The sequence below is a fragment of the Acanthochromis polyacanthus genome, chromosome 9 (genome assembly GCF_021347895.1).
Source record: "Acanthochromis polyacanthus isolate Apoly-LR-REF ecotype Palm Island chromosome 9, KAUST_Apoly_ChrSc, whole genome shotgun sequence".
NCBI classification, from domain to species: Eukaryota; Metazoa; Chordata; class Actinopteri; family Pomacentridae; genus Acanthochromis; species Acanthochromis polyacanthus.
The window spans coordinates 5,750,507-5,765,022 of NC_067121.1; the positions used below are offsets into that span (position 1 = coordinate 5,750,507).

At 40.0% G+C, this 14,516-nt stretch overlaps 1 protein-coding gene and 1 long non-coding RNA gene across 2 annotated transcripts; both read right to left on the bottom strand.

Moving 5' to 3' along the window:
• Window positions 1–327: 327 nt before the first annotated feature.
• Window positions 328–3,524, bottom strand: LOC127535363 (uncharacterized). The gene is made up of 3 exons (XR_007944192.1): window positions 2,848–3,524; window positions 1,838–1,911; window positions 328–1,449 (listed from the first exon to the last, which is right to left on the bottom strand). It is a non-coding gene; the product is annotated as an uncharacterized LOC127535363 (long non-coding RNA).
• A 6,660-nt stretch (window positions 3,525–10,184) lies between these two features.
• On the bottom strand, window positions 10,185–13,193 carry LOC127535494 (zinc finger MYM-type protein 1-like). The gene is made up of 5 exons (XM_051953656.1): window positions 12,678–13,193; window positions 12,304–12,429; window positions 12,103–12,165; window positions 11,873–11,941; window positions 10,185–11,458 (listed from the first exon to the last, which is right to left on the bottom strand). The coding sequence occupies exons 1-5, from the start codon at window positions 12,757–12,759 to the stop codon at window positions 10,185–10,187; spliced, it is 1,614 nt and encodes a 537-aa protein (XP_051809616.1). The 5' UTR covers window positions 12,760–13,193.
• Between the last annotated feature and the right edge of the window lie 1,323 nt (window positions 13,194–14,516).

Genomic DNA, 14,516 nt, shown 5'->3' on the forward strand with positions numbered 1-14,516 from the left:
AAAACTGAGATGAAAGGACTACAGAGATTTCATGTAACAACAGCTAATAGAATTTACCTAACATATTAATAAAGTCTATGTGATGCTGTCAATAAGGTTTATGCAACAGTTTTAATAAAGTTTATGTAATGTTGTTAATAAAGTTCATGTAAAACTCTTAATAAAGTTTATGTAATGCTGTTAATAAGGTTTATGTAAAACTGTTAATAATATATTTAATATATAAATAAATAAATGACAAATATTTTAAATATGCTGATGTACATATTACAGTTATTTACACTTCATCTATTTGGTCACATGTATTATATCACAGAAAGGCACACATTTTTAATTAAAACCAATTTATTGGTTTTAACAAACAGTTTAACGAAAATGGCAAAAGTTTAGTGTTAACAGTCTTGCAACACTTCTTTCTTGCAAAATCAGAGTGTAAAACATCACCCAATAAGTGACTCCTTTGCTACAATAAACTCAACAAGTTTTCTTTTTTTTTTTTTTTTTAACTAGACTCTGGAGTTTCAAAATGTCATCACACTTAAAGCATTTTAAAATAGGTTTGTGCTAGATGTCCTAATGTTGTTACTGAATATCTAAACATCTAACATGCCAACAATGGTATTTTCAATGCAGATAAATCTTCAATAACAAACTTAATACACCTGCTGAAAACATGAGCTAAGACAAGTGACTGCAGTTTGAACAATCTATTTTGTTTACAATTTTCCCACTAATTGTTATGACTACAAATCAAACAAAACAGTCAAACATTAAGCTTGGCTGAAGTAATTTTTTTTCAACAAAGAAAACATAGTGAAAACAAAATTAACTTCAAAAAAGTCAGTGCCCTGAAAATATACTGAGAGGTGCTTCACAAGAAAGTAATGTCATTATCCACACAAGAGAATTTGTGTTGCACACTTAACACAAAAAGCATAGGCATCAAAAATGCACCCTTTGGTATGTTGAGTCAAACAATGTCCAATGGAAAACCAGGTATACTTTTAAGCGCAGCAATAACAATGTGATAGTGTCCAAGATTTTTTGTTCATCAGAAGAAGTCCAAGATTCAAAGTATAGAACGAAGAGTCAAAAAGAGTCCACTGGTGAGGCATGACTGCACCATATAGATCACTGCAACATCTTGATTTTCAATGACTGAACTTTTGGTGAAAGCCTCTTACCATCTAGGTTCATCAGTATCTTCTGGAACACCTCAAATGTGCACTTCCACGCTTGTGGGTAACTCAAATTGAGTGCATAGATCAATCCAAACAGCATGGCACATCCACAAGTGATACTTGGTAATCCAGCAAGGACCTCTACCCCTTCGATCAGTACTCCCACATCCTCAGGATCTTCTTTGGGCTCTGCATTTTCTTTTCTGACCACATAGACCCCCATGGTGGTCAGAGGAAAGTCCCTCTCCATATCATCTATGTCGACACTCTAAGGGAGACCAGCACAGATAAAAAAAAAAAAAACAAGTTAAACAGTGTTTTGTAATTTTAAAAGTCAAGATGCCTCCAAGGAAACTTACTTAGATTGACTTCAAAAGACTTTAGGATCATATATTCTTGACGTGTTTTCAGTCACGTATAGTTATCTTAATATAGAAGAATACTGCATTACTTTGGAGAAAAAAAATCTTCTGAATTAATTAGATAATTATCTCAGAATTTATCTGAATCCCTCTTTTTGACCACTCATTTGCTCACTACACAGCCGGTACTTCATTGTCCCTCGCCCACCCGGCAAAGAACAAGGGCTCAGAGCAGAAGCATCTGCATCCCATGAACAGAGCAGATATAAGATATAAATAAAAAGTAATACTTACTACCATAAGGAGGTTGCCCTGAACACAGCGTTGCCACAGCAAGACAAATATAGAAGTTCAGGGAGGTTGGCTATCTACAAGAGAAATTGAATGTTAATGGTTAGCAAGCAATTTATGGATCTAGAACATACAAACAAATCTAATAAAACGGGACTGTAGTTTCACTCCATTGAGATTATATATAGCATTTGTGTGCATCAATATTCTCAGCAAATCAGTGGTTCTCAGCGATTCTCCCATTGGTTCACACAAGGATGAAGAGGGGTGTGACCTACTGTGAACTAGTCAATACAGGCAAATAAGATACACACGTTACTCATCTTTCACTGAACGTGCTGATTGCCTAACCTTTACATGAGTACTTTTGGCCCATACATTTATGAAAAACTATTTCCTTAAAATCAAAAACGGGTCTTTTTTGGCATGCAGCACACACATAATGGCACAGAGGAGGGAAGACGAGATCACAAACGATGTTATTTGATTAATAAAATTAGGTAGGAACATTGCTTAAAACTTCATTTTTTAGTATTAGTGACAATTACAATTTTGATCCATATAATAGTTTCGCCGTTTTTGTTCCTTTTTCCTACAAGAAAAGATCTTGTTCACATCAATTAAGATGTGCTAAATATGTACACAGATGCCACCTGAGCAGAGACATGACCCGACAGCTGAATGCAGAGAAAGGAAAGAGCATAATGCTGCGTCATAACGTCAAAAGCCAGTCATTTAGAAAAAATGTGAGAAGCCAGTGTACCCTGGATAGACTGTAAGTTTTGGATAGTTGCTGTCGTTCAAAAAAAGTACCTTGTTTCCCACCTGCAAAGTCTGTTGGACTGAATGTTGGCAGTTACCTCTAAGGAGCCGCGCTAGGCTAAGCGGGCTAGCACAAGTCGAGGCTGCCCAACCAGAATATTTCCATGTAAACGCGAAGCACAAAACTTTAATTCCGAATGAATTAATTCCGAATTTAAAAAAAACTCCATGTAACCGTACCCAGTGCTCACCTGCAGCCACCGTTGTTATAGACAACGTTCAATGAACGTTCGGCGGAGATTCGAATAAGCACGTCGTACGTGACCTTTCTGACCGAACAACTTCCCCGGGCACAACTTCAAAATAAAAGTATGAAGTGAAAAGAAGGTATTTTCAAAAGGATTTTCTCCCGCCTGAGCTCTTGCTTTGAAAAGTACACCGGAATCGCCGCAATTCATTATTTTCATGTTTGGTCAATAATATTAATATAAATTCAATACAGCGCTATTTTTCGATGTATCTAGGCTGAAATCTGCGCAGCCTGCGGAAACCTCCTGCAAGCCACTAATTATCTACATTTTCGAGCTTTAGACGGACATGAGTGAAGCCACTAACTGTTCTGCGTCATATCACAGACAGGGCGCCCATCTCTGAGGATTATTAATATTATGCAGCAGGCACTTACCGTTCTGCATTGTCATTAATGATGAATGACAAATTAAAGAAACTCGCTTTAGCTGTACAACGAACCGTAAATCGTGTCTTGCTACACAGAAACTAGTTTACTTAAGCTAGTCCAGGTTCAGTAAACATGGAAATAGAAACGGCGGTCAGTTAAAGTTACAACGCAGCTAAGATGAACACTGAAAGTTAATCTTACTTAAAATATCATTATTCATTGTTGAACACTTATGAAAAATACACAGACTGACGTGAAAAAGAAAATTCTTACCAAACTCCAGACATGTGGTGGACCAATTCACTGCCTCAGTGCCTTGTGGTGAAAAGTTTCGCGCTCAACTTCTTCTTCTTTGGTTTTACTTGCATACAACGCAGTAGGTGAATGCTGCCACCTACTGTCCGAACCTTTATGAAACCCAATGTCATTGGTTTTATGTGATTTAATCAAATTCATCTCAGAAAAGAAAGACTCACGTTGATTTTATTCATTTTTATTAATAAAGATTGTAAATATCTGTAATTACGTAAAAATCAGTAAATATGATCATCTAATGCCTATGACAGCACAAAATCATTTTTTTCAGTGCATGCACCTTGATTAAAGACTTTTTAACCAGCAGACCCCAGTCTGTGAAACTTGGTCCCCATCTTTCCTCCACCGGTGTACCACAGGGCTGTGTGCTGGGCCCCCTCCTGTACTGTCTCTACACCTATGACTGCAGACCGACCCACAGAAACAACATCATCGTCAAATTTGCTGACGAGACCACAGTGGTCGGTCTGATCTTAGAGGGAGATGAGACAGCCTACAGAGAGGAGGTCCAGAAACTCACAACCTGGTGTTCAGTAAACAACCTGACACTAAACACCTCAAAGACAAAGGAGATCATTGTGGACTTCAGGAGGAACAGAACCGACCCGCCCCCCATCTACATCAACGGCGAGTTTGTGGAGAGAGTCCACACATTCAGGTTCCTGGGAGTCCAGATCTCTGATGGCCTCTCGTGGACAGATAACGTCACAGCTGTCATAAAGAAGGCTCAGCAACATCTACACTTCCTGAGAGTTCTCAGGAAGAACAGCCTGGACAAGAAGCTTCTGCTGGCCTTTTACCGCTCATCCATGGAGAACCTGCTGACGTTCTGTGTTTCCACCTGGAGCTGCACTGAGGCAGACAGAGCGAGACTGCAGAGGATTGTTGGCTGTCCTCTCCCCCCCTTCATGGACATCTACTCCACCCGGTGACTCAGCAGAGCTCAGAACATCATCAAGCATAGTTCACATCCTGGTTCTCAGCTCATTGATCTGTTGCCCTCTGGAAGGCGCTAGAGCTGCATTGAAGTGAGGAAAACAGACTTAAGAACAGAACAGCTTCTTTCAGAGAGCCATCACCACCCTGAACATGTCTCATGTCTCACACCCAGCCAACATTATAGTGTGAAGTGTGCAATATACACCACTGCCTCATTCACTCTGTTATTTATATTCACTCTGTTATTTGTTATTTTCTTGCACTGAAAAGGAGAAGCTCTCCAATCTCGTTATAGACTGTATAATGACAATAAAGCATATTCTATTCTGTTCTATTCTAAAAACAAAAGTGTGATCATCAGATGTTAAAGTGGTCCAGCTTCACTGATTAATCTGTTTTATTGTGAACATTTTAGTGTAACTAAAGCTTTGAGGATTCACAGTCAACATGCTAACATGTAAAATCACTGTTTATTACAATTTATTCATCACTGCTTTCTAAAGAATCTCTGTTAAGGATTTAAATTCTGGGATTCAGTTTGGAAAATCTGGAAACAGTTTGTTTTTCTTCAGGTAAGGAAGCTAATCTTATTTTTAAAAGAAATCATTTTTTTAAACTTTTGAAAATGTTCCTTGTAAGTTTATGGTTTCACTCTAGTTTTAAGTCTCCTTCATTACAGCACAGTGTTCATTTATTAAATCATTGTCCTGTTTAGATGAAAACAGACAATAAAGTGGGTTTGTTTGGGGGCGGGGCTACCATGTGATTGACAGCTTGTTATTGTGTTGTCATGGTGTTCTCAGTTTGGTCACTTAGATTTACTTCTCACTTGTTACTTCTGCTTTCAAAAGACCAACATGGCGACGGCCAAATATCAAAGTGGAGGCTTCAAAACAGCAGACTTCAGACCAGTAGGTGATATTCTGATGAGCTGAGCTCATCATTACAAACAAACTAGAAGGAAACTCTGAACCTCTCCACCAAGTTTCCTTAAATTTTCCTCAGTAGGTTTTGTGTAAACCTGCTGACAAACAAACAGCTCTGAAAACATGAACTCAGCTGAGGCTCCACCTCCAAATAAAACGACAGGTTGGACAGCAGAAGAGTTCAGAAGTGAACTAAGCAGCTCTTTTCTGTCTCCACTTCAGACTGAGTGATGGACTGTGAATCTTGAGGGACGATGGAGGTGGCAGCGCTCGGTCGACCCTTCGGTCTCGGGATGCTGTACGACTGCCGTAAAGACTCACTGATCCCTGGTAAGAATCCACATGGAAATATCATTGATGCATCACAGACAAACTTTCAGTATTTTAAGTATAATACAATAAACTATAATAATGTTTTTACCTGCAGTCTCTTTAGATCCTTGAACTCTGCAGCACTTTTACTGGTAAATGGTCTGTATTTATATAGTGCTTTACTATACCTGCAAGGCACCCAAAGCGCTTTACAAGATACGTCACATTCACCCATTCACACACTGATGGCGGAAGCTGCCATGCAAGGCGCTAACCACGACCCACCAGAAGCAATTAGGGGTTCGGTGTCTTGCTCAGGGACACCTCGACATGAGCACGATGGGCTGCGGAACGAACCGGCAACCCTCCGGTTGCAAGACAGCCACTCAACTGCCATGAGTTATTCATCTCACTCATTAAATTAAATCAATCTAGTTTATTTATTTTGCACATTTGAAATAACCTGATTTGACTTTGAAGTGCTAAATATGTTAACAGTCAGACAGCGAAAAATCAAAACAGAATAAAGTTTCATAACGTAGTTTATTAAAATAAAATATTATGGACAAGGTAAAGCAGGACAACAATTAATACAGTTAGTTCAAAGATTAAGCATAATGTTAAATAGAAACTATTAGGAGCAACAAAAACCACTGACAGAATCTACCCCTTAAGATTTCTCCTATAAATGTCAAAGGAGGAGGAACATTCGATTGAGGGATGCATGACCTCCTTTACCATCCAGCCTCAACCACACAACAGTTCAAAGTAGTTGTTGTGAGAAACGAGGAGGTATGGAGGTAGAGTACGTAGAGAGGAGCTCAGAATGGAAGTCAGGAACTTTTATTTGTTCCTGAGCAGCAACATGGTTTTTTCCTGACACAATATTCTGGATATCGGTGAGAATTCAGCCTTCAGTGTGAAGAGTGTTACAGAAATCATTCATTGTCCTGTTCAGAGGTTTGCTGAAGAATATTTAATCATAAACTGATGTCAGGTCAGTTTACTGATACTGAGAATGGGTCTGGTAAAGGAAGAAGACCAAGAACAATTGAAGGTTAGAGGAGACACCACGTAGTGATGGGATCATACCAGCTGCAAAACCGTCAACATGTTGATGTCCTGAGTACTCGATAGTTACCGTATTATTAGAGTGCTTCTACACTCACTGGTTGGACCACACCCATCTTCATCTCTGCTTCCATTCTGATCTAAACTGTGCAGATGTAAATTTTCACGACTGGCTGTGATGCTGAAAATCAGATAAACAAACTAAGTATTCTCCATTTCATGTTCCTCAATACCAATACCTGACCTTTGGCTAAAACCTTTTAAACAAAATAATCCAAGTCTCATGTCTCCAGAATCTTCCTCTTTCCTTTAGTTTTTTCCCTTCAGGAGTCGTCACAGAGAATCATCTGCCTCCATCTAACCCTGTCCCTCTGCATCCTCTTCTCTCACACCAATTAACTTCATGTGTCTCTCAATTTATCAGCAAAAATTACATCAAAAGAGGACTGATTGCTCCATAACTGCAAACAAAGTTCAAAAGGGCTGTTTCAGTGTCTGTAGCCTTAAATGCAGCTGAGCTGCTGTTCCGTCCCCCTTCAGGAAGGAAACTCTCTCTGAACAATAATTCCATGTGGAAACATCACCAAATCCTCAGCTCAGCTGGTGTTTTTAACTTGTGTATTGTAGTATAATATTATTTAGTATGAAATGCTAAAAGTAAACGATGATATAATCATGGCAAAAGCTATTACACTGAAGAGTGGCGTTATAATGTATGAAATACATGATGACTATTCTAGTATTCACTTTGTTTTGATGCTGTTGTGTGTCTGTGGAGGACACACCTTGGCTGGAAGATCAAAGTAAAACATATTTTTGGTTTGAAGACAAATCATATGCTTTGTAGAAAATCAAATATGGAGTCCTCAAAACATGACTTTTGTTCGTGATTCCTCAAACGGTTTATATGAAATTTATAAGCAACTGTTTTAGACATCTCCATTGAAATGAATGGGAAGTTGGTGAGACGCTACCTAAACCCAGTCATCTGTGGAACTTTGTGGTTTTATCAAATTTTAATTAAAAATTTCAGTCAAGTTTAAATGGGCCACAAGGCGTTGAATGTTATTTGTCTAAATTGGTATGTTGACATCTTTCACATTTTTTACACAGTCACAGGTAAGTTTTCTGAATTTTTTTAAAAATCCTGAATTTTCCTTCAGATAGAGTGGCTGACATCACATCTGGCATCATCCACTTGAACTTCTGACCTGAAAAGTTTTATAAAAGAAATGTAGTTAACTTCATCTCCCCTGGATTCCTCCTCTGTACCAACATTTTATACATAAAAATGTTGGCATTTCAGCCCCCTTCCACATGGTGTGAGTCTCCTTAACAGAGGACTTATGGTGTTGTAATAAATCACCTCAGAGCTCAGAGTGTCGACCAAAACTCTCATTGGCTGCTGTTATATCTGAGCCCCAAAATATCAGGTGAAAATCAGAAACCGTGACCTGCCACCAAATCTATAGAGTGTTTAACAAATGTATTCGACCACCACCAGTTGTTTGCCATCGCTGTCCTAAATTAACAGTATTGTGATTACCAAAACATTTTTTTATGTTTCTCTATGTGCAAGCTCTTTAATCAAAATCATGCTGTTATTAGTCAAATAGAATTATTGTTGTTATCCTTGAATATTCAAATTCAGTTTTACAAAAAAGCAGAAGAAAATAGAAAAGCACATTATTATTTCTGAATTGGACTGACGTGACAAATTACAGATATGTCAGGGCCCTCCCCTCATTCCATTCCCACCTGACATCCCAAAAGACCCCATCCTATCTGTCTCCTCTCCCTCTTCCCTTTTGTGCTCCTTCTTCTCCTTCTCCCTCTTTCCCTCTCATTGCAGTAGTACACAGAGCAGTGTGACTACACAGCGGCCATCTCCGCCGGAGTCTGGGCAGCTGATGTTATTCCGTTGATAACACACCTACAATAAAAGACCGGCTCATCCTTCCACACCCTGCCAGATCGTTAGACTGGACGTACCCCGTCAGTTTGCCTTCTAGCCTCTTGCTCCGTTGCCCGTGTATTTTTGACTCTAATTCTGTTCTGTTCTCTTCACCAGAAGACCAGCTGCCCGGACTCCCTCCTGTCTCATCTGTCTTCTTGTTCCCCGTCGTGGACCCCAGCCAGCTCCATGTCCTTCCTGGTTTCCCCTCCGTGGTTCCCCTCCGGCTTCCCCTGGTTCATCCACCATTCCCCGACTCCATCTGCCACGTCCTCCCTCTCGAACACACTCCCGGTTCCCCACCTTCCCACAATACCCCTCTTACCCCTGAATAAACCTGCTGTCAAGCCAGCCTGTGCCTCGACCATGTGCTCTCTGCTCGGGTTCTTTGCTTGTTGTGTGACAAGATATGTGCTTCCTGAACAGAAAATTTAGGTTTAGTGGCTGTGTGTTATTCGTGATTAATTTCTGATTTCTCAGAGAATTCCAGTGTGCTGCCTCAAACTTGGTTATAAAAACATGAATTCAGTTTGAAATTAATGGTTAAAATAGTGAAGCGTAAGGAACTCACTGAGAAAGACAGAGTCTGAATTAAAACAGTTCATGATGCTGGATGGTCTTTGAGACAAATAGAGGAAGACATAAAATGTTCTCACAGTGTAGTCAAGTATGTAACTGTAACTTACAAAATGCGCCAAGGATGAGGCCGAAAATGAAAACTAACTGAAGCAGATGTCAGCACCTCAAGATCTGATCTTCAGGCTGAGATTAATGCTTCTAGATCAGAATCTGAGAAAATCTCCAGAATGACCGTAAGATGACTGAAGGAACAAGGCTTACTGAGGCCTGCAAACATGAAAAAATATGTACAATTTGCCACTTAAATAAAGTCTAAACTTGAATCCCATTGAACAGATCTGAGATTTATTGAATTCAAGAACAGATTGCACAAAAGTCTCATCCAAAGCAAGTCTGTGGGAACAGGTAGAAACTATTTGGAAGTCAGTAACAAAAGCGTCACAGAAGTCTTTGTCATGGTACCCGTTGCTAGCTGAACCCCCACAATGCTCTCTGCTTGCCAACATGAACCGATAGTTTGTGTCTCCGGAGGCTGCACTAAAAAAATAATGATACCTTGGTTGCTACGACTTGCATTTGGGCAAAATGTGAGATGATCATACTTGAATTTTCAGGTAAAATAAAAATGGAATCATCTGTTGTGGCCAGGGCCGGCCCTAGGTTCACAGGCACCCTAGGCAAAATAGTAATACGGCGCCGCCCCCCCCCTTCGAATCCAATACACTTTCCCATAAATCTCTGCGCAGAGATTCAGCAGAGGTGTCTACACTAAAGACCTGCTTTAATTTGTTAACATAATCATAACAATAGGAGCTATATCATGCAAAATCCACTTTTTGTAGGTTTTAACCATGTCATACTGTTATTATTTAGATTAAAGAGTTTCTGCAGGTAGCCAAAGTAACATGTGGCTTCAGCAGAGCTTTTTGCTGCATCAGAGACAACCAAGTTCACAGTGTGTGCTCCACATGGCACAAATAAAGCCCTCGGGTTGACCTGGAGCAGTCTAGCTTGGACTCCCTTATTTTTGCCCTTCATGTTTGCTCCATTGTCATATGATTGCCCTCTGCAGTCATCAAATGGGATATTAAGTTGTAGTAATTTCTTAAGAATGAGGGCTGAGAGGCCTTCTCCTGTTGTTTCCTCTGCCTCTAGAAACCCCAGAAAATGTTCTTTAATCTGTGGAGTGCCTTCAACAGAGACAATGCGAATTATAACTGATAATTGCTCCACATGGCTCACATCAGGTGTGCAGTCTAAAATGATTGCGTAATATTTGGACTCATTGATTTCCTTTACAATGGCATGCAAAATCCTTTCACTAAGGCAGTCAATCAGTTCATTTTGAATGGTCTTCCCCAGGTAGGTTGTGTGACTGGCTCCTCCTTCAATCTTAATAATGTGCTCTTTCAGCACAGGATCAAACTGAGCCATTAACTCCACTTCCTTAAGGAAATTTCCATTGTTTGGCTGATTAAGTTGGTCTGTGGAACCCCTGAGTGCAATATTTCTCTCTGCCAGTGACTTAATAATTGCCACAAGTCTGGTGAGAACTTCCCGCCATCTCCTCCTTTCAGCATGTATTATGGCCATCTCAATATTGTCAATTGTTTGACCCTTTTTTGAACGACTTTCAAGTTCTCTCCAGCTTCCCATGTTATTTGTGTGTTCTTTACTGTTTTCATGTGTTTTAAGTATGTCACCACAGTTTTTCCAGTCATCAGTGCCATCCTTGCTAAGTTTAAAAGTCTTCTGTGAGAAGAGCTTGCAGCAGAAACAGTACAAACTATCTTTCTTTTTTGAATACATGAGCCATGACCTTTTGATTTTTTCCCCATTGGTCAACAGTCTGAAGAAATGGCGGTGATGGCAACTTCTTCCATCCTGTTTTTTGGGGAACGAGAAGTCTGACCTTATTACAGGTGGTCCTCGACTAACCAATTCAGTCCTCTCTGAATCAGACAAGTTGGGTGGCCAATCAGCGGGATCAATGGGGGCTGCTGAGATGGGCTCACATACATCTGTTGATGTTGATGGAGCGCCTGTAGGCTGGCGGATTGTATTGAGACTGCTGGTGCTGGGTCCTTCTGTAAGAGATTAAAATACACAAGATGTCAATGACAGGACAAATAAATTTTATTTATTTATTTTTTTACTGTGATTCAAATATTTCTATAAAATGCAGAAAATATATTTGTTTTTCAAAGTATGATAAGTATGCATAATTTGCATTCTGGCATTAAATAAAGATAATGCACACAGTGAGCAACAAACTAAAACACTAAATTGTACCATATTTTTGAAGAACACCAAGATTTTTTTTTTTACTCTTTCTTTTATTTGCCAACAAATGACCATAACATGATGTATTGATTGTTTAAGTAATTGTGTATGCTTTTCTCACGAGTTTATATATATATATATATATATATATATATATATATATATAAAATAGAATGAATGTATATTCCTATATATAATACAAAATGTATAATACTCACCTGGTTCAACCGTTTGAGGTGGTGTCTGAAGAATTACAGTGCTGCTGCTTGGTGCTTCACTGACTGCTCCTGTACAAAGCAAAAACATATAGATCTTTAAGAATTACTTTTTTTCCTCAATTGTTTTTGTGAAAATTATATAATACAAAACATAAAGTGGATGGATTTGATTCAAATCTTATATAAGACGTATAATTACATTGCTACTACTTTGCTATTGTAATGCTCACCAGCATCAACATTTTGAAGTTGTGTCTCAATCACTGCTGTGCTTCTGCTTAATGCTTGAGATGCTGTGTAAAACACCAAATAATAGATTATTGACTTTTTGGTGAGCCAACATAATAACATATATAAGTCATAGACAGTGGAGTATCTCATACCACTCCAACAAAACTATTACATAAACATTAGTAATCCTTTCAACTTACAATGTTCACTGTCACTGTCACTAACAGCCACAGGAGAAGGTAACTGTGAGACCGAGCTTGCTGCCTCTTCTGCAGCAGCTTCTACAGTTGGCCCCTGTCGTGGCTGTAGATATTTTCTCAGAGCATCTGATCAAAAGAAACATGCTTGCACATTACATGAATTTGTGGATTATGCACAAAAGTGACTAAACCAACGAGGTAAAACGTCTGCTCTATTAAATAAACTGGCACAGGCAAGAATGTATGATGTTTCAACAAATAGAGGTAGGTTATAGCACATAATAAGTAGCATTTGACTTAGCTAGCGTTAGCACAATCGTAAATTGACATCCAGATGAAAGGTCGAATTATGTCATTATCCAAAGAATATATACCTCGACTTTGAGCCCGTTTCTCCTCCTCTTCTCTTCTTCGCTTTCTGAAAGCAGCACCCGAAGGCTTGGACAGCCTTTTCATGATAAAAGTTTTATGTTTACAAAAATGACAGCGCTACGACGACGACCATCTCATCAATAAACTGATGGGATGCGCTGCCCATCCCCCACTCACTCACCTTGTAAACTCAACAGCATGCTGTAGTAGCGCGGGGCGCCGCCCCGGCGGCGGCGCCGCAGATCAGATGGAAAAGGATGCATGCGTGACTCACAACTCGCGAGAGTTGTGAGTCATGATTAGTGAAAACGAGTTTTATTTTAAGTTTCACAAAATTTGTAGTTATTTATAGGTTGAGAGACTGAGAGTAAACATAATGGTGCATTAAGAAAGTGAATAAAAAAAAAATTTAAAAAAAAAGGAAAGAAAGACTGAGAGGGAGACTGCCATTTGGCGCCCCCTCACCAGATGGCGCCCTAGGCAACGGTCTAGGCCGCCTATGCCGTGGGCCGGCTCTGGTTGTGGCCTCTGTGGTCTCTAGATCTCAACCAGGATGGGTTGAAAGGTTGGAAAGAAGAAAAACACAAGAAAAACTCTGGAGGCAGAAATTCATTTCATGCGATAAGTCAATTTAAGCAACAACACTCCCAGCTGAACACAAACGAAAATAAATGAGTCTAGTGACTCCCACCACTGATTCTCTGATCTCACCACCTCCTGAGAGATTCACAGTAATTATTAACATGTATAAACAGACATGGCATTGATATATCTGATAAAAGTAGAATATGTTTTGTACGGTTTGACAGTTTTAACAAAGTTGAGCAACAGAATGGTCCGTGGTTTTGTTGGCAGCATGTGGTGCTTCTGTTCAATGAGGGTCAGGATCTGCTTGCTGATCTGTGATGTGAACCTTCAAAAACAGAGAGGACATTTGGTTAAATTGAACTTTTATTAGATCATTGTGCAAACATAAACAAACCTAAATTAGATCTAATCCTACAACTTGATCAAAGACATACTGAATATCTCAACAATATAAAACAATGAAGCTATGAAAACACGTACTGTGGAGGAAAATGCAGTTTCACTGTTAAAACCTTTCCACAGCAGACAATTGGACTCACAGGTGGAATAACTGATGACTGAAGTCCATAAAGGTTCTTAGATCTATGACAGAACCAGCTGCACAACAGCAGCAGCTCTGCTAACAGGAATCCAGCATTAATACATCTCTGATTTAAACTGGGACCAGTTCAAATGCCTGCAACATGATTAACATCATCCATCCATCCATTTTCTTCCGCTTGTCCGGGCCCGGGTCGCGGAGGCAGCAGGTGAAGCAGGTCGTTCCAGACGTCCCTCCCCCCAGCGACGCTTTCCAGCTCTTCCTGGGGGATCCCAAGGCGTTCCCAGGCCAGACGAGATATATAATCCCTCCAGTGAGTTCTAGGTCTACCCTTGGGTCTCCTCCCAGATGGACATGCTAGGAAAACCTCCAAAAGAAGTCTTCCTGGAGGCATCCGAATCAGATGGCCAAACCATCTCAACTGGCTCCTTTCGATGCGAAGGAGCAGCGGCTCTACTCCGAGCTCCATCTGGACGTCTGAGCTCCTCACCCTATCTCGAAGCCTGAGTCCAGCCACCCTACGCAGAAAGTTCATTTCGGCCGCTTGTATCCGTGATCTTGTTCTTTCAGTCACTACCCAAAGCTCATGACCATAGGTGAGGGTTGGAACGTAGATGGACTGGTAAATCGAGAGCTTCACTTTACGGCTCACCTCCCTCTTCACCACGACAGTTCGGTACAATGCCCCCATTACTGCTGATGCCGCACCAAT